At 46.6% G+C, this 27,458-nt stretch overlaps 1 protein-coding gene across 1 annotated transcript in view; it reads left to right on the forward strand.

Annotated features, from left to right (window-relative positions):
* cacna1ab (calcium channel, voltage-dependent, P/Q type, alpha 1A subunit, b) overlaps positions 1-27,458 on the forward strand; it is a 101,043-nt gene that overhangs the window by 38,765 nt on the left and 34,820 nt on the right. The window contains exons 4-32 of the mRNA XM_062388442.1: positions 1,303-1,394; positions 1,623-1,775; positions 2,323-2,510; positions 3,385-3,488; positions 3,630-3,745; positions 3,832-3,876; positions 4,251-4,343; positions 4,439-4,636; positions 5,376-5,488; positions 6,339-6,451; positions 6,565-6,696; positions 6,807-6,879; positions 7,008-7,128; positions 7,305-7,372; positions 7,595-7,701; positions 9,768-9,921; positions 10,163-10,770; positions 10,940-11,247; positions 11,776-11,908; positions 11,996-12,125; positions 13,473-13,532; positions 13,649-13,755; positions 20,737-20,836; positions 21,711-21,871; positions 22,600-22,737; positions 23,023-23,224; positions 23,311-23,475; positions 23,932-24,042; positions 24,375-24,458. Of these exons, the coding sequence (XP_062244426.1) occupies positions 1,303-1,394; positions 1,623-1,775; positions 2,323-2,510; positions 3,385-3,488; positions 3,630-3,745; positions 3,832-3,876; positions 4,251-4,343; positions 4,439-4,636; positions 5,376-5,488; positions 6,339-6,451; positions 6,565-6,696; positions 6,807-6,879; positions 7,008-7,128; positions 7,305-7,372; positions 7,595-7,701; positions 9,768-9,921; positions 10,163-10,770; positions 10,940-11,247; positions 11,776-11,908; positions 11,996-12,125; positions 13,473-13,532; positions 13,649-13,755; positions 20,737-20,836; positions 21,711-21,871; positions 22,600-22,737; positions 23,023-23,224; positions 23,311-23,475; positions 23,932-24,042; positions 24,375-24,458 (4,177 nt within the window). The remainder of the gene's footprint in view (positions 1-1,302; positions 1,395-1,622; positions 1,776-2,322; positions 2,511-3,384; positions 3,489-3,629; positions 3,746-3,831; positions 3,877-4,250; positions 4,344-4,438; positions 4,637-5,375; positions 5,489-6,338; positions 6,452-6,564; positions 6,697-6,806; positions 6,880-7,007; positions 7,129-7,304; positions 7,373-7,594; positions 7,702-9,767; positions 9,922-10,162; positions 10,771-10,939; positions 11,248-11,775; positions 11,909-11,995; positions 12,126-13,472; positions 13,533-13,648; positions 13,756-20,736; positions 20,837-21,710; positions 21,872-22,599; positions 22,738-23,022; positions 23,225-23,310; positions 23,476-23,931; positions 24,043-24,374; positions 24,459-27,458) is intronic.

Consider the following 27,458-nt stretch of genomic DNA (forward strand, 5'->3'; position numbering starts at 1 on the left):
AAGTGGTATTGATTGTGCATCCTGCTGGACGAGGTTAACTCGTCTGCATGGTCCAGTTTTGTGTGATGAAGATGAAGAGCAGATGCAAACAGCGCAGGCGCATTAAAAAGACAGACTCCGGGTTTAAACCATACAAGTCGGCATTGAGGTTCTCCTCTTGGCGTCTCTGTTAGGCTACAGTCCCAGGCGCTGCTTGGGTAAATCAAGCACAGCTGTGTGTGGAAGTCTGGGACCTGCAAGCTGCAGCTGAACATGTGAATCCTGCAGAGCTCTGAGAAACAAGGCCAAAGTTCATCCGTGTAAAATAGACGTTTATTTATTTTAACATCAATAGTGGTTTTGATTTTTAATGCTTCTGATCTCAGGTCAAAGTCCGCCCACGTACAGTGCTCCTCCCCCTGGCCTCCCTCTCTCTCCCTCTCTTGCTCTCCATCTCTCTCTCTCTCTCTCCTCCTCGGAGCATCCCCTCTCTACGCCCCCACACTCCCCTCCCTCCTTCCTGTTGGACAGACCCTGCCTTCCGCCCCCGTATGAGACAGAGCATGGAAATTTCCAACCTGTCTCTAACTGACTTCACACACATACATGCACACACACACGCACACACACAGACACACACACACACACACACACACACACACACACACACACACACAGACACACACACACACAGAGCTTTCAGAACTGCAGGTTTGTGCGGTGGGAGCCGCCTGACTGTCCGTGAGTTAGTGACTTAATCACTCCTGTTATAGTTGTTCATTTTAAACCTAGTTACAGTGGCACATGTAATTAGGTGCAAAATCATGAAATAATTAATAGTGGAGTTCGTTCAAACACGTAACAAATTCAAACAGTATTTCTTCATATTTAATCTCCATTCATGATCTATTTCCTCGATTGTTCTGCAGCTTCTGTTGAAATCGCTCATCAGCAGAAAGAATCTGTTCATTTAACGTGGGACCACAGGAAGCTGGAAATGGCCTCAGATAAATACTGATTCACTTACCGACTGCCTGCTTCAACTTCTGCTAGATGATTCATTTCATTAATTTCTCCGAGAATTGATCATTGATCTTGATGGAAAAATGCGGAAACAGTTACAGGACTGATGTTCATGTGATCTGTCAACCTGGACACGTTCATTTGTCTTTGCTCAGCAGGCAAGTCAGTGTTCAATCAGCAGAACGCGGGTGTGTTTTAAAAGACTCTTTTTGACAATAGAATAATTTTCCCTCCCTCTCTCTCTCTATCTCCCTCCCTCTCTCTCTCTCCCTCCCTCTCTCTCTCTCTCTCTCACTGCAGTATTTTGTCCTCGGTGGGGTCTCAGCTCGACCTGAGGACGCTACGAGCCGTCAGAGTGCTGCGACCACTGAAACTGGTGTCTGGGATTCCCAGTAAGTGTCTGAATGCAACATATGACGTGAAACACTGAAACAAGTAACACAATTTACGACAACTGTAAATTTGTTGATATCAGCTATACAGTTACTACAGTAAATCTACAAATACCTTAATCCAGTGTCTGGTTTTCCACTTCAAAACTCCACTGTCCACTCTGTTCTTTTATGATTAAAGGCCCAGCAGCACTGTCCTGACTAATTGTTTTGCGCTGTGTCCTCCAGGCCTGCAGGTGGTGCTCAAGTCCATTATGAAGGCCATGATCCCCCTGCTGCAGATCGGCCTGCTGCTGTTCGTGGCCATCCTCATGTTCGCCATCATCGGCCTGGAGTTCTACATGGGGAAGTTCCACAAAACCTGCTACGATGACTTCACAGGTGAAATAAAAAGATGGAAAATACATATGTTTATCTTTAGAAAAATCTTCAAAGAAAGTTGGAGGCCATGTCTGCTCCCAAGAGTGAAGCCCAATCATCTGCTTCGGTGGCTGGCTGCAGAAAATGTCATAAAGACTTCCTCCTCCAGGTTCAGGTTCCTGGTAATGTGCATGCTGACTCACTGTCAAACTGTTCCATTCATATTTATCTATTTTTTATATATATCCTTACACTTAAGATCTGCATGTAACTTATTATCACTCACTGACGCCATTTTTTGACTCTTGCTGCTGTAATATCTGTTTTATCTTATCCTCTCCTAACTTATCTTGTGGCTCAATGGGATCACAGATCCTAGTTCTGCTGTTTTAAATATGCACCACGGTCCTGGAGCCGACACACCGAAGTGGAATGCCGGCATCATTAAATTAAAAACAGTTTTTTGATCAAATACATAGTTTTGTCTGATCCAAAATGTATTCGAACTCCTTGACTTGGTTTTAAATCGTGGATCTTTCCTTCTCTCTGTCTCTCTCTCTCTGCCCAGGCGAGGTGGTGGATGAACTGCCGTGTGGAACAGTGTTGCCGTCCCGGTTGTGTCCGAACGGCACGGAGTGTAAAGCCGGCTGGATCGGACCCAACTACGGCATCACCCAGTTCGACAACATCCTGTTCGCCGTGCTCACCGTCTTCCAGTGCATCACCATGGAGGGATGGACAGACATGCTGTACTACGTGAGTTCACCCGTCCGACCTGACGAGGACACGACCCTAGTTTAGATCCTGTTGATATGAGATCACTAATGTTAACCAGATGTTACCCAGGTACACATCTTGATATTTGTTGAAATGAAGAAGCAAAATATGTTTTTTCCAATTAAAGTCTTATTTTGTGGATGTGTGTAGAATCCCAAGCTGCCTCTGTCAGTGTGCAGGTCACCAGCTCTTCATCCCTGTACCCCCCCCCCCCCCAAAGACTTGTGGAGGTTTAATTCAGCTAAATGAGGCGTAAACCACCATTTATTTGTCTTAGAGCCGCTTTCCACCCCCTCTCTCTCTCTCTCTCTCTCTCTCTCTATCTCTTTATTATTCTCTTCACTTTCTTTATCCGTCTTCTCATCTGTCCTTCGCCTGCCGTCGCAGTCGCTCTCCCTCTCTCTCCGCCTCCCTCCCTTCCTCTCTCTATTCCCGTCTCGCTCTATATTTAACATCTCTTCTGATGGATGGAGGCCGACTTCCACACTCACACAGGCAGTCAGAGGGAAACCGATGAAAGTTTAATAGAGAACGGGCAGATTTCAGTTTGCCGTGCTGTATGAGAACCGAACCCATGCACGCAGCTCAGATAATAATCAGCTGATAGTTCCATTAGAGCATTACACGGGTCACAGGAACACGTTATCCCCCCCGTGCAACCCCACACACCTGCACCAGGGTCAGGCTTAAGGTTCAGAAGAGGGTCATTTCTGAACCGGCATACGTTTCCCTTCTCCTCGGATCTGATGCAGCTCAGGAGAAAGTTGCAGTGTATTTGATTTGTCCTCTCTGGTAACAGACATTTGCATGTATTAATGAAACTGTCCTAACTGGTGTGTCCGTGTCTGTGCAGAGTAATGATGTGGAGGGCAGCGCCTGGAACTGGATGTACTACATCCCCCTCATCATCATCGGCTCCTTCTTCATGCTCAACCTGGTGCTGGGTGTGCTCTCAGGGTACGCTCCTCCTCTCATGTTCACGTCACTAAAAGCTCTAATATGTATTGTACTTCCTCATTTATTCTACATTATCGCTAAATCTACATTTTGTAAAATGGTTAAATAAAAAATTTAGAAAACTGACAATTGTCCCCGCAGTGAATTTGCCAAAGAGAGAGAGCGGGTGGAGAACAGGAGCGAGTTCCTCAAGCTGAGGCGGCAGCAGCAGATCGAGAGAGAGCTCAACGGATACCTGGAGTGGATCTGCAAAGCAGGTCGGTGCTCGTGACACTCCGGTCCCTGAGTCCACACACTAACCTCACACAGCGTGCTGACATGTTGTTTCCTTTCATTCGTGCAGAGGAGGTGATTCTGGCCGAGGACGACACCACAGTGAACTTTGATGGTATGGACCTTCCTCCAATTTGAGTTGTGTGTATGTGTGATGCAGAGAAAAAGAGACGGTGCTAACTAGGAGACTACAGTCCAATCTACGGTCAATCTCAATGTTAAAGAAAGTGAGAATCCGCCCCTGGGTCAGGAAATATCCCAAAAGTTAACAGGTTCTTCCCTGACCCAAGTTTTCTTCTGATCCGTTTATACATTCTTGTGTAATCTTGTTGTTTTTGTCATGAGCAGAACGTCTATTGTGCTTGTTTGGTCGTTGTGTGTTGAGCATTTTCCGCGATCTCTCCCCTTATACGTGTTATTGTGGGATTTTTGCAAGATGCAGCTGCAAGTGACAAAGTTTGGGCAAAAACAATCTTCTACTCTCGACAGGAACGAGGCGCCGGCCGACCATCAAAACCAAAAACAACAAGACGGAGCTGCTGAACCCGGAGGAGGGGGAGGACAACATGGGAGACGCAGTGGGTAAGAGGAACAGCGGACAGGACGGAGACACACTTTCATTGCTGTGACCTGTAAACAAACCACACTCCCTAACACCCCCCCCTCCTCGCTGCTAGGTTTCGCCCGCTCCAGTATCAAGAGCAGTAAGGACGGGTCCAACTACAACAAGAAGGAGCGACGGCTGCGATTCTTCATCCGCAAGATAGTGAAGACGCAGGCGTTCTATTGGACCGTGCTCTGCCTGGTGGGCCTCAACACCATGTGTGTGGCTGCGGTGCACTACAACCAGCCTGAGATGCTGTCCGACTTCCTGTGTGAGTGAGCGCACACAACACACACACACACACATATAGACACACATACACATATCAGCTGTACTGCCGTCAATCACCAGGGGGCGAGCGGGACACTTTACTTTTTAGGAGCTGTCATAAGTCATGAGTCCAATAAAATGGCTGCTGACGTGCTTTGGCCTCACTTTGCATTTTCATTCTCAATGTGACTCAAGACACAGACGTGCTGCTGTTGACATGAGCAGACACACACACACACACACACACACACACACACACACACACACACACACACAGTCAGCTCATAGTCCCTGGCCAGGGTCCAGTGTCATTAGCATATGAGGCTGTAGCTGCTGATGGAGTCCATTCATCACCTCCCTGTCGTACACTGCTGGGCTCGCACTACCATCAGCCTCCACTCCTCTGACTCCCTCGTTTCCCTTCTTCTCTTTTGTTTTTCATCCCCTCCTCTCTCTCACTTTCTGTCCTAATCTGCTTATTTCTCCTTCGGCCCTCTCTCTCTCTCTCTTTCTCTCTCTCTGCCTTCCTCTCTTCACACTCCTTTATCTTTCACTCTCACCGTCGCCTTTCCTCCAAAATCTCAACCCTTGCCTTCCCTTCTCCCTCCCTCCCTCCCTCCTATCCTTTCCTCCCTCCTTCCTTTCCTCGCTCTCTACTTCTCCTTTCCTCCCTCCCTCCCTCCTATCCTTTCCTCCCTCCTTCCTTTCCTCGCTCTCTACTTGTCCTTTCCTCCCTCCAGTCTATGCAGAGTTTATCTTCCTCGGTCTGTTCATGTCCGAGATGCTGATCAAGATGTATGGTCTGGGCATCCAGCCCTACCTCCACTCCTCATTCAACTGCTTCGATTGTGTGGTGAGTGCACACACACACACACACACACACACACACACACACATTGGGCTCGTAAGTATCGGGACTTGATGACAAATCCGCACTCAACAAATTTGAGTAATCGATTTTTCTCCCGTGGCTCTGCGACAAAGACGCAGAGCAGACTCAGCGTCGTGTTTGGCTCAAAGTGCAGGAGCTGTGTTTTCATTTGTCAGTTTGACATTGTGACTGACAGCTCACTTCATATTGCACTGGGACACAGCGCCTGATGAAGTGGCTCCACGTCCGACTGCGTTCAGGCAGCCGGTCGGGTCAAACACTCCCAGTGCAGCAGAGTTGAGGTCTGCAGCTGATTTGGGATCAAAGTTTTTAAAAATGTGAACGTGTCCTCCTTGCCATTATTTGGATATGTATATATATTTATATATATATATATAAATAAGCTGTTTGAGTATTTCCATATTAACAATGCAGTTAACAGTTTGTGATCAAATCAATGTTTGTTTGTCTGTATAGTCTTTAAAGCACTTTGAGCTGCACTCTGTGTATGAACGGTGCTTTACAAAAAAAGGGTTTTATTATTGTTATTATTATGTCAGTATTATTTGTGCTGTGGACTGGTACATGTGACCGGATCGAGGACCAAACTCTCATTGGACACATGTAGAAAATACGATTTTTTATATTTATGACATTTTAAGCCATAAGGGGGGGATTGGGAAATGTTTTTTTTTTTAAACCACATAAGACCAAATTGGTGCATTTTAAATATTGGTGAAATATCTTGTTCCAGGTATCTGTTACGTTGTGCACCACAAGAAGCTTAACAACAACATTCATGTGTGTCTGTTGTGTGTGTGTGTGTCTACAGGTAATTGTGGGCAGCATCTTTGAGGTGGTGTGGGCCATGATCAAACCGGGCACGTCCTTCGGGATCAGCGTGCTACGAGCTCTGCGACTGCTCCGCATCTTTAAAGTCACCAAGTAAAGTCTCGCTCCTCCATTTCCCACTTTCTGTCTGTCCTGCTTGTTTCCTCTGCATCACTAACCTTCATCCTCCTCCTCCTCCTCCTCCTCCTCCTCCTCCTCCTCCTCAGGTACTGGGCTCCTCTTCGAAACCTGGTGGTGTCACTGCTGAACTCCATGAAGTCCATCGTCAGTTTGCTCTTCCTCCTCTTCCTCTTCATCGTGGTCTTTGCCCTTTTGGGGATGCAGCTGTTTGGAGGACAGTCAGTATCAACACCAACAAACAGACACATTTCCTCTGTATCTAATATCAAGTCTTTAGCATTTTTTAATATACGTATGTAACTGTGAACGTGTTTCATTTTTTCCTCAGATTCAACTTTGAAGCAGGAACTCCTCCGACCAACTTCGACACTTTTGCTGCTGCGATCATGACGGTGTTTCAGGTGAGAGAGCATCGACACACGAAAAGCAAATTTGTATAATCGCCATAAAGTAAAATCCCCATAACTCTTAAGTTTTAAAATTAATATTAACTTCATCCCTGGTGTTTATCCTCTTCCTCTCTCTTTAGATCCTGACAGGAGAGGACTGGAACATGGTGATGTACGATGGCATCGAGTCCCAGGGAGGAGTGAACGACAAAGGGATGGTGTTCTCCATCTTCTTCATCGTCCTCACGCTCTTTGGCAACTGTATCCTTCGTCCAACAAGCACATACACAAATATTCTCCTATTTTTTTTTTTTACAATAATTTTAGTATTGGTGAGGTTTTTCCTTTCCCATCTGTGTCTCTCCATTTATTTCTTCTCCCCATGTTGCTCCACCAGATTCCTCTCAGTCATTTCTCTTTAACCTCCTCCACCACAGACACGCTGCTCAATGTGTTCTTGGCCATCGCTGTTGACAATCTGGCCAACGCACAGGAGCTCACAAAGGTACCGGATATAATATTTAATATAAAACCATTTTTAGATTAATAAGTGAAATACTAAAATACTTTGACCTATGGAAGGAGATCTAGTAATTTGGTAAAACAGACGTGACTTCACCTTGATTTACAGTTTTTGGTTATTTTCTAATAATTTCATCATGTGCCGGTAAATTGAACTTCAAACCGAGATAATGTGAATGAGACGGTTTCTTTTCTCCTCCAATAGGATGAGGAAGAACAAGAGGAGGCAGCCAATCAGAAGACAGCAATGCAGAAGGCCAAAGAGGTAGCGGAGGTCAGCCCACTGTCAGCCGCCAACCTGTCTATTGCTGCGTGAGTCCACACACACACACAGACACACACATATATATGGCCAATATACACAAACTCAGGGAAAAACATCCATCTAAATAATAAAATATAAATAAGTGGATAATTTGAATAATTCCTTTAGCTCATCCTCATGCAAACTGTTTTTTAAGTCAATTAAGACCCAGATATTTTTACAATAGCGTTCGGATGTGCAGCATTTCTAAAACTGCGGTTTCAGGGGAACGTGCAAATCTAAGTTTCTCTGAAAACGATGACACCACAGTTTACTTTACGCCCGCAAGAAGAGGCCGATCAGCATCAGGGCAACACAATACAGAACTAAAACTACACACGTTCAAAGGTGCAGTTTGACATTAGTTGCCAATGGAGTAACTACTTTACAGTGACTGTGTTGAATGCTCTGCTCGGTGTTATTCCATCTGCAGCTAAGTGTTACATTACCCACATTCACAGGAAAATGCATCGGTAACCTGAATGTAACCTAAAGCATAAACCCTCCTCAGCCCTTTGAAGGGGCCTCGCTCCCAGGGTCTAAAAAGTGGTCCTCACAAAGATGATAATTCCACTGTGCACACAACCCACACTTGTAGACAATAAAAATCCCTCCGACTCTTTTTGTCAAATCGCACTCGCACACAGAACACTGTCTCTCTCTCAGAGCTGTCCTGAGTGGCAGGCGCTCATGTGCACGTGACGCACACACACAAGCACACGCCACCACACTCTGCCCGTTGTCGTCCTCCAAAACACGACTTAGCGATTGTTCTGGGAGTGAAAGGAGCCGATTCAGGGCTTTGTGAAGGGAAGACGAGCGAGAGGCGGCCGCTCTGTAAAACCCGCTCCTGGCAGCAGAAAGGCTGACAATGGGACACATCAAAACGATGCTCAGGAAGAGAAAGGAAACCTGCTGCTGCTTCAGAAGTCACCGGACTCGAGCTGAGCCTCTGACGCCTCGATCAGGAGCTGCTGGGTTTGTGCTGCAGCAGTGCTCGTCATGCACACACTAACCTGTCAATCATTTACCGTATAACTTCTATATGTGAGAATCCAAATCACGAGCAAGGGGTTAAAAAGTTTCACTTGAACAGAACGTAGAAGGAGCAGCAGTTAGTTTCACTCCTGCATAAACTCTCACAGTGTTTCAGTCACTCACAGGTTTATCATTTTAATGTGGAGGTCAACCAGGATGAGGTCACATGATGTCAAATTGAAAATATACATTATTTACAAATGACATCACCCATCGGTTTGTGAGCTGCAGATTTCTCCTTTGTTTTATGAGACCATAACTGGAGGAGCAGTGGGTGGAGCCTAACAGAGAGCTGCACACCCAGCTGTCAATCACACAGTGCTTTATGGTCTGTTTGAAAGAAGATTCCTCCTCTTTCCTGTCGGACTCCTTCTGATGGGGACTTGGACGTTAGCACAGTAAACACCATCTGTTGCACGTGAGAGTTTTGTTTGTTCACGTGCAGCCCTGCTTCCACCGGAGGTTGACAGAAGTCTTTGGGAAACACCTGAAGAGAAAGGGAAAAACAATGGATCTGCTTATTCATTTGGATCTGCGACTAAATTGAATGGGTTCTTTCCTTTCCACCAAATGCTGTGGTGATCCGTCCAGTGGTGATTTTACCAGCTCCGCTAACAGCCTACTTGGTGGAGGTAATGTGTGGAGTAGGTGGTCTGTGGCTGTGTCACAGGTGTAGTACCACAGTTGGACACTTGGGCGCATTTGCGAGACGAGAATAAAGAGCATTATCATAAAATACAAACACATCGCGGATAAGATCCTGTAATTCAGACTCAGACGGGAGCTCGATGGTCATTGGTCAGTTTCTCAAGTCAAAAAAACAGAGGTTGCTTCTTTTAAGACAAATTGCTGATAAGTGTGTGTCCAGTGCCGGGATGGAAAGTGTTTACATGCTCTTCTCTTCTTCACAGTTCAATGCTTCCTTCATTCACACCTTAACGTAACGTGGTTCTGAAATCTCTACTTATTTCCTCTTCTTTTTCTCTCGCCCTCCTCATCACCTCCGTCTCTCCCCTCCCACCTGCCCCTCCAACAGCAAGGAGCAGCAGAAGAACTGCATCAAGGGGAACAAGTCTGTGTGGGAGCAGAGAACAAGTGAGATCCGCCGGCAGAATCTGATGACGAGTCGCGAGGCGCTCTACAACGAGCTGGAGCAGGAGGAGTGGAAGGTGGGAGGCGAGGGAGAGGAGGTGAGGAAACCCCCAAACAAGTATAGACACAAATACACATACATCTTTAGTATCATTTCACACTGGTCTTCAACAACAATTCGGTAATAATTTCCCATTTTTTATCAAAACCAGGACTAACAAATGAAAAGTTTCCACATGGCTGCTATCCCTGAATAAGAAAATGCATCTCATGATATTTGGATGAGCTAATCCTTTCTAATCCTAACTATAGCAGCACCCATCCCCACCCCCCACCCAGGTGTCCTACCCACGCAAACCCCGTGGTGACATGAAGACCCACTTAGACCGGCCGCTGGTGGTCAACCCACAGGACAACCGCAACAACAACACCAACAAGACCCAGCCTGGTGAGCTGCCTCTGGAGCAGGAGTACCGGCACCAGGACATCGACCACCAACGCCGAGCCGCACACAACCACCACCACCACCGCCATCGCCATCAGAAAGCTATTGGGCCAGAGAGTGGGGACGCCGGGCAGCCCACAGAGACCCGCATGGAGCACGGGTTCAGCTGCACGTCTCTGGGGAACGTGGAGGGCGGTGTGCCGGGCCAGCCGGGGGAGGAGAGGCACGGCCACAGGAGCCACCGGGGCCACCGGCACAGGAACAGGGAAGGCCGGGAAGCTCGCAGCGCATCTCCCCACCGCAGCGAGACGGGAGAGGGGCACCATGAGCACAAGAGGTCCAGGCAACACCGCCGGGCAGCCAGGGAGGGCGAGGAGGGCCGGAGACACAGATCCAGGGGGACGGAGGTGGAGGGGGAGAAAGTTGAGGACGGTGAGGGACGTAAGACAAGACGGCACCGCCACGGCAACCAGGAGAGGAGCCGAGGGCATCGCACCAGAAAGTGAGTGAATAGAGCATGACAAGTTGAGTTTGTGTTTGTCTGTTGCCTTTACGTACAACAAGAGATGCCCCCCCCCAGTGTTCAGTGCACGGAAACGCATGAATAACAAAGATGCCCCTTCCGTCACCTGATCTTCCCTGTTTCATCTCTTGTCTCCTTCTCCTGTCAGGGAGCACCACAGCTCCGGCCCCAGTCTCTCCACCACTCGACCCATCCAGCAGTACAACGAGGACCTGGACAACTTCCGCAACAACAGCAAGCTGGCGAGCGCCCACGAGCATCCTTACGCCCTCCCGCCAGACCACCCCGACCACCCCGACCGCGTCAACAACCTGCTGAACTGCTGCGACGCCGACACCCACACCCTGCTCCACAGCATGGACAGCCTGATCCTGACCAGCATGGCCAAACCGGATTACACATCCATAGACATGCCCCCGGTGTACCCCTACCCCTCCACCAATGCCATCCTGCAAGGTGAGCGGCCATCTTAACGTCATAAATCCTTTGACACCGAAAACAAACGTCTCTTGACCGGCCTTACTTGAGTCAGAGGCGTTGATTTGTGAACTCCAGGAAAAGTTTGGTCAAATGGGTCTGTGAGTTTTCTGGATATTTTCCTGCTGTATTCTCACCTGGGTTCAGCCGTCCTCCAGAGTGTTTTGCTTTGGGGCTTGCAGGTAAACATTTGTTTACTCAAAACAGCTCAATCTGAGGCGGTCTGTTTTAAATGATCCTTGAGGTATTTTGACCAAAAAATGTTACAGACATTTCATTAAGGCCCCAAGGAACCATATCAACTGTGGGGAAATGGGCATAATATGTCATCTTTAATAAATGATTGGTATAAACCCGCCGTCTTTCAGTTCTGCTCTTGGAACGATTCCGTCTGAAGCTGCTGGATTCACGTGTTTACTGTTTTGCTCTGGTGAAGCTGACCTCCTTCTGTCTGTCTTCCTGTCCATCCCTCCTCCTTGTTGCCCTCTCTCTCTCTGTTCCGCTCAGTGAACAAGAACGCCAACACCGACCAGAAGAAGAGCGAGGAGAAGAAGGAGGAGGAGGACGAGGAAGGAGACGGCGACGGCCCCAAACCCATGCCTCCCTTCAGCTCCTGCTTCATCATGTCCAACACCAACCCGTGAGTACCGACTCTACTGTGTGTAAAGTGAGTATGAGAACTAGTCTCGTGCATCAACACGTGCACGCCTCCTTGTTCGCCCCACAGGTTTCGGAAGTGCTGTCACTACATCCTGACTCTGAAGTACTTTGAGTTCAGCATCTTGTCCGTCATCGCCATGAGCAGCATCGCCCTCGCTGCAGAGGACCCAGTGTCGCCCGACTCGGCACGAAACAACGTGAGACCTCAGTGTGTGTGTGTGTGTGTGTGTGTGTGTGTGTGTGTGTGTGTGTGTGTGTTCATATGCTCATGCCCATAGAAATGTTGACAAAGGTTCAAATCAAATATACCATGGGGAAATCGTTTGGAGGCTAAAGTGCTGTGTGAATATTGCAGCTAAAAAACACTTAAAAGCATAAAACACCAAAAAGATGAAAAACAAACACTGGCAGAGGTTGTGGAATAACTTTTATGATATTATACCACCAGTCGAACATATTTCTAATATTACAGTTTTTTAAGAGAACAGGGTTTTCAAAGTGTTTTGAGAATAGCACCAGAGACCTCTTACACGTCATGGTGGATCCCGCCTTACAGCTGGTGCGGATCAGGCTCTGAGTTCCGGTCCAGAGTCGGTGAAGCCTCAACACAACAGGCTCTGCAGCAGCAAAGCAAAGGTCGTCCCCCCCGCTCATGCTGAGAAACCCTGTGTCAGGACGGTCAGCGATCAAACCTCTGACATTCAAGAACCTCTTGAGGACTCATCTCCTCCGAGAGCACCGCGGGTTTAACCGATTTAGCAGCTGGTGCTTCAACGTCTCCGACTGTACCGGAGCTTAACGGTTGTGCCTCAGTTATAAGTCGCTGTGGAAACTAGAAGGGCCCTCACCACAGCGGCCCTACCCCGGCAGCGGCTGATGGGCCACTTGATCACCGTATTGCATATTGAGATCAGATACATCCAGATCATTGAATCTGCATTAAAGTGCACCTGTTCACAGGCAGCAACACTTCACACATGAAGATCTCTGCAGTATTTATTGAGAAGTAAAAAAATATATATATATGAACCATCACATCCTGTCACCAATTTCAAGAAAATGGATTCATTAGTTTTTGCTTAATCCTGTTCGCGGACAAAACTGAATTTGATCAGTTCGTCCCTGATCCTCACGTCACTAAGTTTCATGGAAATCCGTCCAGTAGCTTTTGCGTAATCCTGCAAACAACAACAAAAAATGACATTGTGTATTAAAATGTATGAAGTGACTTGAAAGTGTTGATTATTGGACTGAAAGTAGCTCTGAGGTTGAAACTGTGGACGATCCTGAGAAGAAAGGGAAATCGGGAGAATGAGAGAAAATGAATTGAATTGATTATTTTCTGACTTTTGAATAAATGTTGATAAATGACTGAAATCGCTCGTTGTGACAAATGAATCCGATAAAATGGGATTTTTAAAAATAGAAGAAGCAAAGCGGATTAGGATGTTTAGGATTAGGATTAGTGTGCTTGGTGTCTTTTTGTTCATCTCTCTGTTTCTCACTGGGATGATTCTACCTCCCTGTGTTGTGTTGCTCTGCAGGTGCTGCGTTATTTTGACTACGTTTTCACAGGAGTCTTCACGTTCGAAATGTTGATCAAGGTAACAAAGTATCACTCAGTGTGTGTTTCTGTGTGTATTTGTGCTGTGTCCGTGCACTGATGTGTGTGTGTGTGTTTGTGTGTGTAGTTGTACTGAGCCTGCTCCCTGTTTTCCAGATGGTGGTGCTCGGCCTGTTTCTCCACCAGGGCTCCTACTTCCGCGACTTGTGGAACATTCTGGACTTTATAGTGGTTAGTGGTGCTCTGGTGGCCTTCGCCTTCACGTAAGTGCCCCCCCCCATCCCCCCTGACCCTCCACCCTCCTCTTCATCATCTCCACCACAGTCACACACACACAAACACACACACACATTTCTCCATCCAAAGAAAGACCCTCGTCACGCAGCCTTGTGTGTCCGATACAACAGGCAACGCTGATGTTTCTCCTCTAACTTCATCACTTCTTCATTCATCTTCTCTTTTTTTTTAACTTCCACTACTTCCTCTCTCTCTGCTCCAGCCTCGCCTCATTCTCTTCTTCCGTTTAATATTATTATCTCCCGGGTTTGACATCTTCTCTTCACATCTCTCCTTCCTGCCTTCATGTCTTTCCTCCATCTTCATCCCTCCTCTTCCTCATCGGTCATGATCAGCAGGTCTTTCTCCACGTTTCATCTCCACGTCACCTGGACAAACCACCCGAGATCCTTCAAATCCAATCCTACATTTTCCTCCCCTCTAAGACCCCCCCCCCCCCCCTTCTCTGAGCTACACCCTAAAAGTGAAAAGGGCTCCTCTGCTCATTTTGACTCCCACTGAAAAACGACACCCGTCTAAATGATTGGAAAGCATTTCTTCAGCGAGGACCCTTGAACTGAGTTTTTAGAGTGTAGTTGCAGCGTTACCTCCACCCTCCACCCTCCACCCTCCACCCTCTACCTCACTAACCATCCCAGACGTGATTCCCATTTACTGTCTGTTCTAATAAAAGCACCTCCTGCTCCTTTCCTACATTTTCTCCTCCCGATCCTCCCTTGCTCCTGTTCCCTTGTGTCAAACCTTGCCGCTCTGATATTTCCACCAACCAGGCCGTGAGTCATCCCTTCCTGTTTTCTTGCATCTAAAACCCCCGACTCTGATTCCCCAAACCTTTGCTCATCAACACACACCCCACTCCCAGGTCCTTTACAGCTCTGGCCCCTGCTGATGCCTTCATGTCCTTTCAGATAACTCCTCCTCCTTCTCCTTCTCCTCCTCTCATCATTATTACATTACATCAGATTTCCCTCTACTACCTCCTGGATCCTAACATACAGCAGATAGAGTAAGACGACAAGGGAAGGATGAGCCACCCTCATTTCTTTACCTCAACTTGGGTCCATAATTGAGACCGGATTTTAAAAACCTGGTTCAACTTTGCTCTCTATAATCTTAGAGTTCAGTGCTTGTCTGGAAGTAGCTTAATTGATATCAGCTCTCTAAATGTGGCAGATCCATGAATTATTTACTGGGAAATCACAAAGTTGAACAAAGGAGATAAAATGGGTCCATGTCCCGTCCGTCCTCCAAGTTTCATTGAAGTCCATTGAGCAGATCTTGCACAAGCCTGCTGACAATCACACAAACAAGCTAATGGACACATGAGGTCTTTGGCCCAAGTGCTGTAATTAGCCCAAAACACAAAGTACTGCTGAGGGTGATGAGAATCATTTTTTGGATATAAACCAAAGTATCAAACAAGTTGACCTGCTGGTGATACATATATATTAAGAGGTTCACCACAGTTAATACAGTTTATCCATTGGGGACCATGAATACCTGTGTCTGGACTAATCTGGAAGAGTCGTAGGAAACTGTCCCTGATCAGCTTTTGAGGTTTTGAGAAAAACCTCAAAAATGTTTAACCCCTTCTGGACAATTGAGACGTTCCTGAACGCTCTTGCTGTATGTTGGGAAAAGTTTCATCCATTTCTCTAGTGGTTGCTGTTACCTTCAATCCCTTCTCCCCCTGTAGTCAGCCCCCTCCGTCCCTCCAAACTCCACCACTTCCACCCCCCCCTCTCCAACGGCCATTCAAGCAAAACCACATCCACCTGTGCAAAAAAAAACCATCCTCCTGCCCTCCTCATCCTCCCCCGTCCTCCGGGCCCGAGGTCCCCGGACAGTCGGTCCGTGGGGGTGAGGGCGCCCCAGACACCTTTAACCCTTTAAGTGCCCAGGCTATCTGTCCGCCACGGGAAGGAGCACCCCCACCCATGCCTCTCTTTTTACTCACACACAAAGAAACACAAACACTCACACACTCATCCGCCGCTCTGGCCAAGTTCAAGGTATTTAACTCTCCTTCCTCTGCACGACCCGGGGAAAGCAGAATGAGCGTGGGAGGGAAGGAGGGAGGCATGCTGGGTGAGGGTGTGGCGGGTGGAATGATTTGTGATAAAGGTAGACAACAGGTAAATACATATGGATTATAAAATGTATGATTACTATGATATATGCACCTAAGTAGGCCTGAGTGAGGGAGAAAGACGCTTGTGTGCATCTACCTCAGCTCAGTGGATGATCACTGCATGTTTGTGTGGCTGCATGAAGCTGAGCACAACCCGTGATGCAGTAGACAGCATCACTCAGAGCTGTGTTTGCAATGTTCAGAGATAAGAAACACACAATGATGTGCCCAGTCAGGATCCACCGCGGAGCCTCTGACGCCCCCCCGTCCACACTGATGCGGATATTTTGACCAACTGTTCCCTCTGGGTTTGAGCCTCTGGGCCACATGCTGGCGTTTTCAAGTTCAGCTTAAACTGAGATTTCCAACATGCAGATTTTAACGAGAATGCCCCCGAAACAACAATGGCGAGGATACCCTGGTGTCGCTCTACGTTGAGTTAGCACTGCTCGGTCTGATTACACATTTGCAGCTAAATTTAGCCTCATTGCACCAAACGGATTCTCGAATGTGAATCTGCAGAATCTGTTGCGAGCTCCTGATTTCCGTTTCCACATTGACCAATCACGGGTAAACATGTGGAAAGTAAAAGAGGTGCAATGACTGAAATGCATCGACTATCGGTTCTTTTGGTTGCTCATATAGAGATTAACATAAATCTCGTGTGTTTTGTGTGAAGAAACGTGAGATGTGTGTCATCATCAGACTTTGAACAGCAAATAAATATAGGTTGTTGTCCCCAGATGCTGATTCCTCTTCAGAAACGATAGCTGATGGCCTCCAGGGTTACTGACCCACCTTCACCTCGCCCAGTATCACTCAGACCACAGTTCTTCTTTGGTATTTGACGGATCGTTGATGGAGAGCGGCCCGAGTTTGTCTTTTATATATTTGGTTTAACAGAGGAGGAAATATTCATCCCCCCAAAAAATATCCGCAGTAGTGTGGACAAGGCACTGGACCCTGTTTAGACCTGATAGTTACATGAGTGATCCAATCAAGAGGACACGCCCCTAAAAGCCTGAAGATCTGGTGATATTCAGAGGTCACAGGTTCACAGAAAGATCAATAATGACAGAACCCAAACTTTCACTTTGCTGGAACATTTTAAGAATCAGAAAAACTTTCTGATTCTTAAAATGTGAAGTGAAACGTCACTTTATCAGAAGATAGAAAAAAGCGGAAGTTATTAAATTCCATTGTGCCTTGTGGCTGATAGGTTTATTACAGGAAGTTGAGAATCACTCCACCGCTGCACCCCCCTCAGCATGTCCCCCCCCGCCGACAAAGGGGGTGCCTCCTCCCCTCTACCGCTGACCTCCCCTTCCTCTTCTCGCCATCTTCAAGGTTCTCCCCTCGCTTCCCACTTCTTTATTCGTCCCTGTTTCAAGGCGATGCCCCCTTCGCCTCCTTCTCTCCACCCTTCCTCCCTCGACCACCATCTCTCCTCCTCTCTACCTCCTCACTCCCACCATCCGCTCCAGGGCTGAGATGTAGAACGTTTTTTGCTTCAAGGGGCTTCACAGCGTCACACCTATGAAATCTCTCTCTGACGCATGACTCTGTTTAAAAGCAGGTCCGTGACGGAACCATTGTGCGGAGGATCTTTTAGCATGGTCAGAGTGCAATGGCTTCAGACTCTTCTGGGTTTTAAACACAACAGTTGCGCTTCTGGCTCCCATCACCCCCCCCCCCACAGTACACGCTGAATGAACCGTGGTTGTGACTGGGAGCTGCATGCAGTCGCAGCCCTCTGTGAGAATGCCCTGTCGTCCTGTTGGCGGTGTGTGTGTATGGGACAATACACACAAGTCCTGGTTTCTTGAGGCTCCGCCTATGTGCTCTGTGACATGTCAAGAAAACCTGGAACCGGCCACTTGTTTAGATTTAGTGCCGCTCTCCTCCCCCTGCGCAGATGTGCATGCAAAAGAGCTTTGATAAAAATCCCACCAGATGATTGCAGATCTAATGAGGGCAGATTGTGCTGCACGCTGCTCTAATTGATCATTATGGTGCGATAAGATAAGAATCGGTGTAGATGGATGCAGCAATCGAGTTTCCTCCTCCGGCCGTGAAGGTAATGCTTCATAGAGCTGGTGGCTGGGCAGAAGAAGCCAGGAGACAAGGAAGGTTTGCATCCACACTCTGAGCCAGCGGCTGCTCTTATTGGTCTGTAGATCTCCAGAAGTCGCCTGAGAATATAATGTGTGGACGTCTCTTGAGTGGAGCTAAGTGTTTCAGTCTTAATGGAGAATAGACCATGTTTGCATTTAGACTTGTTTCCACACAATGTCCACATTCATTCCTTTCTTAATTTCTCAATAATGTGTCTATAAACTGTAAATCAGACACATAAATGTTAAAGATCTGCCCATGACATCATTGTGGTTACATTTCTGTCGACCAGATAAAACGACACAGTCACCAAATGTATAAAACTATTATCTACATCTGGTTGTGTTTCAGTTTTTAGGGCCATAAGAATTATTATAATAACCCGGAGAATCAAGTTTTGTGTTAATATTAAGACGGGACTTCTCCCATTTCTCTCTCTTGACGTTGCCCTGATGATCTGTCATATTCTCATCCAATCAGAATCCTAGACGACGAGTTGATAGATCTAGTGTGTGGACGACAGGTTCTATTTCAGATTGCCTAACCCTGAACTTTCACAGCAAAGGAATAAATGTGTGTTTTATTACAACACAGAGGAATCACTGAATCTGCCAGGAGACGGGTGTGTAAACATCCCATAGGTTTGTTATGGAACTAAGGGGGGGGGGGGGGGGGGGGGTGTGGAGTAAAATGAGGAGTGTAGTGTTGTAGGGGGGTGGGGGGGGGCGTTACTGAGCAGCTATGTCCATCTTGCTGTCCTTCCTTCTTTGTCTGTCTCTCATGTAAATGTATTTTTCCCTGTTTCTACCAAACCCCCTCTCTCTTGTCCTGTGTCTGTTTGTCTCTCTCTCTCTCTCTCTCTCTCTCTCTCTCTCTCTCTCTCTCTCTATCAATGTGTGTCTATGTCTCCTTCCTTACCTTCCTCCTCTTCCTCCTCGCCCTCCTCGTCCTCCTCTTCTCCTGTCTCTGTCTCTCTTCCTGTCGCTGTCACTGACTCTCGCTGTCCCCACCTTCGTTGAAACTCGACAGGACCAGCACCCGGTAAAGTGTCATCCTCCTCTTCCTCCTCCTCCTCCTCCTCCTCCTCCTCCGCTCTGTCCCTTGCTCTTCATCACCGGGTCAAACAGGCTTCTCTCTCTTTCTTTCTTTGTTCTTCTGGTCGTTCGTACTCATTGGCGCCGTGACGTTCATGCCACACAGGAAACAGGAAACCATCCACATCCTCACGTTCAGTCCTGCAGGTGCTGAGAGTCTGAAACTCAAAACCCTGTAGTTCTTCTAATCCACGTCTCCGTCCGCTGGAGGACCTTTTCAGGCGAAGGGACGGTTCGATGACACGTCGCGCTCTCACACGTTAAACTCCAGACTCAGAGAGGCTGCTGTCGTTGAGCTGGTGTGTGTGCGTGCATGTGTGTGTAGCAGGAATGTCGTTAATTCCAAACACCTTTGGCCTCGCTGGGCTTTACTCTAATACTCTCAAGCTGCTCTGATAGAGAGAACTCAGTCCTACTCAGCTTCAGAGGAGGAAGGCCTATTGATTATTGATCGAGTCTCACACACACACACACACACACACACACACAAACATGTAGAACTGCAGAGGCTCAGACTCAATCAATCAGCCTTGAATTGAATTGTCTTAGGTTTCCTGCCACGGGAGCTGAGTTCATAGTTAAAGAGCGAGCCTTGATGGACGACCTCTCCTCTTGGCAGCCGTCCACACGCCTCCTGCCTCGTTTCTTGTTTTGTTCTTTATTTTGAAAATGGCCCGTCCACTTACAGTAAAGATCAACTGGGCTATTTGCTCCCTTGACAGCCCGAGTCCTCCTCACTGAGAGTGGTTCACGTACAAATCACGAGCACGAGGTTCAGTTGTGTGCGTCGCCACGTGATTTGTAGATCCACTCGTTTCCTCCGGTCGCTCTCGCGGCTCGTTTGAACTTTTCCGTTGCTTGTGTGTCTTAAGATGACATGTGATGTCACTTGCAGAGCATGACATCACATGCTCCGAGAGTCTCACATAGCCTCGCTCTCCTGGCCACGCCTCCTTCGAGAAAACCACGGTTTAATTTACCAGAAGTTTGGGACGAGACGGAGAAGGACGCTATGTGAGACGTGTGTGAACAGACTCAGGATTATTGTGACGTCATCCGAACCCTGTGAATTAACTCCATGTGTCCACTTGTCGAAACTCCCATTTCCCCCGAAGAACCGAACGGCGTGTCACTGAAAAAGAAAGAAAGAGGTTTGGCTGGGCACTCTGCCGGGAGTTGCCTGTCGATTTGGAATGAGTGAATGTCTCCTGTGTGACGATTACGATAAGTGATGAAACAGATGATGCTGCTTCTCGATGTCCATGAAACCAGGCGGTCAGGAAACTGATCGCTCTTCACCCGGTTTCATGTTTGACGCTCACGGGACGCAGAGTCTTTGTCCTGCAGCAGAAGAGACTGAGAGCGTTGATTGTCCACACGAGTGAAGTGTTTGATACAAGATGTCCCATCGTGTGGTGTTTGACTGTAGAGTTCATGTTTGAGATGAAGTCCAGCACATACCTCCACCCCCCCTCACCCCCTTTCTATCCATATGATAGTTGACCATAGGGTTGGGTAGAGAGTTGATTGTTCCATCTCCTCATTCCTCGGCTCCGCTGTCTATCGTCCCCTGACGCTGTTGTTGTTGTTCCCTGGCTGAACTGTAGGGGGAGCAGCAAGGGCAAAGACATCAGTACAATCAAGTCCCTTCGAGTGCTGAGGGTGCTGCGTCCTCTAAAGACCATCAAGCGACTCCCCAAGTTAAAGGTACGACTCAGGACATCAGGTGGTGCGTCTCTCAACCCCAAAGCCGAATTCATGCTTCTGCGATGAAGCTACACCGTAGACATTGAGTAGAAGAAATGAACACGTCCTTCTTTTCCTCGCTAGAATTCTTTTAGAGAAAGTAACTGCTCTTCACCGTCTATCAGCTCCAACACAATCCGTGACAACTTGTTACGAAGTGCACCAGAAATAGGAAGACACCCAACACCCACACAGAAACTCTACCGCCACTAGTGTCTCGGTGGTGTAATGGCAACGCCACTCACACACACACCTACACACAACTAGGACACTCGGCCTCGTGCGTAGTTTCAACACAAAAGCATGAATCAGCCTGAACCCCGGGCGCTGATTTTCAGGGTCACAGGAATGTTCAGGGGACTGACTCGTCACCATTAGGAATTATTATATTTATAGGATAAGATGATATACTCCTTATAAGCCTAGAATATGAATAATTAGGATAATACAAGAATACAATTGACTAAAAAATGTATATATAAGAACACAAAAACAGAAAATATACTATATACAGTGCAGATAACATTGAATCAAATTAAATGTTGTGATGTATAACTACATAATCGACAGAACAGCAATATGGCTCAACCGAAGATCTATAATATATATATGATAAGTATAATATGACCAAAGTACAGTACAATATACAATGGAATATGTAGTACTAAGGGTAATGCTGCTAATATTACTATTGATATCAGAAAACACTGCATACAGTGATAGTTATGATTCAAACATATATTTGTACACATATTGCACTGCATAACAACCTCAGACAGATATTATAATCTAACGTTCAGCCTGAAGGAGTAACTGGTGAACGTCTCCCCGACAGGCCGTGTTCGACTGTGTGGTCAACTCCCTGAAGAACGTGCTGAACATCTTGATCGTCTACATGCTCTTCATGTTCATCTTCGCTGTCGTGGCCGTTCAGCTGTTCAAGGGTCGATTCTTCTACTGCACGGACGAGTCCAAAGAGTTTGAGCGTGACTGCAGGTCAGTGACCACACGCCTCCAGCCGCTCGGCTCCTGAGCACAAACATCCGTCCATTGAATCAACCGAAAACAAACTTGAACACTGGGTTGAGAATAGATTTATTGTTTCAGTCATTTTTCCAGCAAAGACAAATTCATTTAGTTGTTGTAAACTTAATATTCCTGGTTATTTAGACTTGATCTGGCCAAACACTTTCAGACTATAACATTAGGATAAATTGAGGAATCTGCAGATTAATTGATGTTTAATAAATTATTAGTCGCAGTCCAATCAAATCCCTTTGTTTATCCGAACTCTTATAAAAACACTTGTTTGTTTTGTTGCTTTATTTAATTAATTGTTCTTCTGCATTAACTTGTTAGATAAAGTTTATTTTTCAACTGGTTTCTGGAAGTATTGTTCGTCGTGTATCAAACGTAGAACCAATACCAGTAAAGATTCATTAAGTTTCACTCAGTAGTCTGTAATCATCACAATGTTGTTGCATAGATGGTTTTATTTCTTCATTATTTTATTGAAACTGTGGATATGAACTTAATTTAAAGAGATTTAAAAAAATACAGAGTCCTCGGATGATTGTGTCAGGCCGATGCTGCCACCTAGAGGACAACATGAGAAGCAAACACTCTACAGGACCAACTCTGAACCTCTAACTCTGATCTACAAACATCAATAGAAATGTAGTTTATGTTTTTGAGTTTTTCACGATGGAAACGTGTTCCTTCAGGGGCGAGTACCTGGTGTATGAAAGAGACGAGGTTAAAGCGCAGAAGCGGGAGTGGAAGAAGTACGATTTTCACTACGACAATGTGGCTTGGGCCCTGCTCACCCTCTTCACTGTCTCGACTGGAGAGGGGTGGCCACAGTGAGTAGAACACACACACACACACACACACACACACACACACACAGCTTTAAACAACAGCTGTAACCAGGCATTTCAGGGTCTTTCATTAAGTACGTCAAATGTTTCAAATTATAAGTGATGGCTTATTTAAAATTGAAGTAAGACAAACTGATGTTAAAATGACAAATCTATTCAGAATTTTCATTTTAATTTGTTCATATCAAAATAAATGTGTTGATGTTTTCTCCTTGTTTCAGTGTCATGTGTCTAATGTTCTTTATTCCTGTCTCTTCCCTGTCGCAGGGTGTTAAAACACTCTGTGGACTCCACTTATGAGAATCAGGGTCCTAGCCCGGGTTACAGGATGGAAATGTCCATCTTTTACGTGGTGTACTTCGTAGTCTTCCCCTTCTTCTTCGTCAACATCTTCGTGGCTCTTATCATTATCACCTTCCAGGAACAGGGGGACAAGATGATGGAGGACTACAGTTTAGAAAAGAACGAGGTGAGGCACCAGGCTGCCGTGAATCTTCTGTGTTTTGGTCTTTTGTTCTCGAGCCCTCACACTCGTCTCCTCTCCTCCTCCGACAGAGAGCCTGCATAGATTTCGCCATAAATGCCAGGCCTCTCACCCGTCACATGCCCAAGAACAAGCTGAGCTTCCAGTATCGCATGTGGCAGTTCGTGGTATCTCCGCCCTTCGAGTACAGCATCATGGCTCTGATCGCGCTCAACACCATCGTGCTCATGATGAAGGTACGAGTCTGACTGAGTTGGATAAATTCTGTTTTCTGAGCTCAACAGTGTGGTTACCTGGTTAAAAATCACATTTTCTGAACAGATTTTGATTATCAGCCATAAAATGTTAACCATCCGAGGTAGACTGACAGACACTCTGCAGTAAATGCAGGTTTTCATTGAGACACCGGGGGGGGGGATTTGGCAGAACGGCGAGGTGAAAGAGCGCCTCGAGTTTGTGAAGTTGACCGTGATGAACCGTGGAAAGAAAGTCATTGTGGGATTCTGATTTCGGTGTGTGTTGACAATGTAACCGCTGCACCACCGTGCCACCACTGCAACAATGCAAACACAAATTGTGGCTCTGAAAGCACAGGGGGAAGAAGTGTGCACCTAAAACTCGGTATTGATTTTCTTTTGTGTCTAACTTGTGTGTTCCCATTGCCTCTCTGCCTTTGTGTTGTGTGTCTACAGTTCGACGGTGCATCACCTAACTTCGATGACGTCCTGAAGTACCTCAACATCGTGTTCACCACCTTCTTCTTCCTGGAGTCCATCCTCAAAATCATCGCTTTTGGCCCTCTGGTAAAATCCACAAACACGCAGCAGAGACACACTCCTCCAGCGGGTTGACCCAGTCTATATGCTTCGAGTGTTTCATCCTATTATTCATTTATAAAGCAGGTTATTTTGGTAGACAGATCTAGAGCCTGTCCCTGAACAACCTGGAACGTAATGTACACAGCAAGTCACGCTATCGGCCTCCTTCCAGCCGGCCTCCTTGGTTACAACACCACTATGGGTCAGGGTCCCTCACCAGTCCCTGGATCCACATGGGGGACGGATCCAGATGAAGACCTCTCTCGTTTTCTCACTCATCTCAAACTGTCTCTCTCTCTCTCTCTTTCTCTCTGCAGAATTACTTCAGAGACGCCTGGAACATTTTTGATTTTGTGTCCGTCCTTGGAAGCATCACTGACATATTAGTGACAGAACTAGGGGTAAGTGCTTCTGGGAGTTCGGACAAAGTGACACACGTCGCTTGTTTTTCTCATGACACTGGTTTGGTGGACTCAAAGGAAACATCAGCCTTGTAGTCAGTGATGAAACCTAAAGCCTCCGGGGATTCGAAATGTTTCTGGGCTGAATTTCCCTTTTAGGTCAGTTAGTTGACGTCTGTAAACCAGTGTCCATCGCATCTTCTAGACACACACACACTCAGAGGAGCTGCTAAAAAGGAAGAACTGCAGAGGGAAACAGCTGGTGTGGCTCTGAGGTAACAAACCCACGTGGTACAGTGACCCCTTGTGGCCAGACTAGCTGTTTCCTGCTGTTTTTAATCTGTACGCCAAGATCAACAAAAACACTGGTGGTGGTAGGATCATATTTACAACAGGAGAGGGACCAATCCAATCTGACTTGTATGTATGAATATCGGTTTGTTTGGCATGATGAGCCACCACGTGTAAATGTCACCAGGGATTTGAACCGATCCTTTAACAAACATGACTCAGTCGTTAATTGCACCCTCAGTATGACCTGTGTGTGTCTATGTGATGCTTGTACATTATTCCGTGGAGGATTTTGTAAAAAAAAAATCTAAATTTGCTGTGGACACTATTTCCACCACAAATCCTTCAAAAGTCTCTGTACTTTTGTTCTATCTCTGTGTGTGTGTGTCAGTTTGTTTCCTTCCACACACATGAGATGACTGTGATCAGGGAAATACGAATCCGTATAATCCAGTAGCGGCGTCAGCCCCTCTCTGTTGTCCAGCGTGACCCGAGCCACTCGTGGGACTTCTTAATAAACCTCTCTGACTTGTTCTGAAGTCTCGCTCACACTGGATTAGCTGTAACTGTGCTAATCACTGTGTTTTCAGATGATTGTCGACGCCTCCGGCCGAGGTAGAGGGAACTAAACGAGCCTCTCAGCTCTGTGGCATTAACTGACATGTTTTCAGCTGATTATTTCAGACGTCCAATCGATTACCTGTCTGCTCAGTGTGGTCATGCAGCGGCGAACCTGCTGCTCCACTAATTTGCAACAGGTTTGCCGGTTGCTCTGTGGCACAGTGCATTTCCTGGGGGGGGAACATAACCTCATCGGCGGAGGTGATAACTAAAGCATAAGTTTTCAGATACGAACTCCGGAGAATGTCCACACAATCGGAATTGGAGATTGTCCGGATCAGACTCGCTCACAACAGCAGGAAAATCTCCCGGACATTTTTTCCTGCAGTATTTTTATTTAGGTTCATTTAAATTGTAGGTGTCCTGAACCCCCCCATGAATTTTTACATTACATTATTACATTACATGTCATTTTAGGGGTTCAGTATCTTGCCAAGGACACTTAGGCAGGCAGATGGGAAAGAGTGGGATTCGAACAGGCAACCTTCTTGTTGCAGAACACCCGCTCTATCCCCTTGGCCACGCTCTCCAATTTCACCTAAACACCTAATCTAAATTCTGATGGTCTCTATGCAGGCATCACAGGGGGGCTGAACCACCTGATGTCGCTCACTAACTCTTGCTTTTGTTGTTGTTGTTGTTGTTGTTGACTTGAAGTTGTGTTTCACTCTGCCTTTTATGACGACGCCCATAATGACTCCGTCTTCCTCTTCTATCTCTTTACATGCTTTCTTTAAAACCTCTCTACTTTGTTGGCCCCTCCCCCCCCCTCCTCCTCCTCTGATAAAATCCATCCAATCAAAATGCACTATGAAATCCTTCATCGTGTTCTCTCCATCCGTGCTGCGCCATGACATGTGGTGGTGGTGCTGTGATGATGATGATGATGATGATGATGAATATAATGATGGTGATGGTGTGCGTTTCCCCCCCCTCCCCCCTCCCCCCCAATAAAACACCAAATCTCACCCCAAAAAAATCTCAATGTGCTACAACTTACCACAATAAAACACCACCTCCTCCCCATTCATCCTTCTACATCTTCGCACATGTAGAATCTGGTTGGTTTGTAATTTATCTCTCAGAGCTTTATGCTGCATCGTCATTGGTCATGTGTACCCCCTCCCTACCCAACCCCCCCCCCCCCCCCCCCCCCAATCACCCACTCCCTCAGATCTTAACCTTTGACCCCAGTGCATGCGCTTCTCTGGGTGACGACTTTTATGTTTGGATCATATTTAGTTCCCTAGAAAGGTAGACCATGGTAACTTATTCACAAACTGCTCTGGAGCAAAACCTGGCAATGGTCAAACTACTGGCCAATCAGATCACTGGAAAACCGGTGTCATCGATCTACAGGATCCTGAACGGGACAAAAATAGTTTAGAAATAAAAAAAGTCAGCAGATATTTTTTATAAATGGCTGGAATGGTTTAACCGGGAACGTTAATCCCAACGTTTTAATGCATCAGAACTGTTATAGCTTCATTTGAATTCAACAAAGATTCTTTGATTTTGAAAGTTAGATTGAAAGTTTCAAAATAAAATCGCTCACACTCTTAGAGCAACTAAATAAGTGAATGTGTGAATTAGAGTTTATGATTTGTGCTCGGCACCCGCTGCCCCCTGCTGGTCTGCATGTAGGCCAGTTACCACCATGAAGAAAGTATGCTGCCGTGCCAGTCCAAGCCATGCCAAGCCATGCCAAGTCAAGCCATGCCATGCCATGCCTGCACTGAGGCTGATTGCTACTTCCTCCTTTCTCCTCTCCCTCCTCTTCCTCCTCATGCTCCTCTACCCGCCTTGCCTGTCAACCAAAAAACACCAGGTTCTCACCTGGGAGAGTTCGGCTGTTTTACATTTAAATAAATCCAAAACTGGGGGTAAAAAAATAAAGATCTTTATGAGGCTATTAAACTGGATTCCAGCTCCAAGAATCATACATTTGGATTTTAATAGTGGCCTGTTTTCATCCTCCTTACATGAGGGTATCAGAAAGTGCACCAAACACAAACACAAACACAAGTATATCATTTCCGTACACTACAGGAATCAGAAACTGTAAACGTTGCATTTTAAATAGTGAAA

This window comes from Platichthys flesus, chromosome 5 (assembly GCF_949316205.1).
Source record: "Platichthys flesus chromosome 5, fPlaFle2.1, whole genome shotgun sequence".
NCBI classification, from domain to species: Eukaryota; Metazoa; Chordata; class Actinopteri; order Pleuronectiformes; family Pleuronectidae; genus Platichthys; species Platichthys flesus.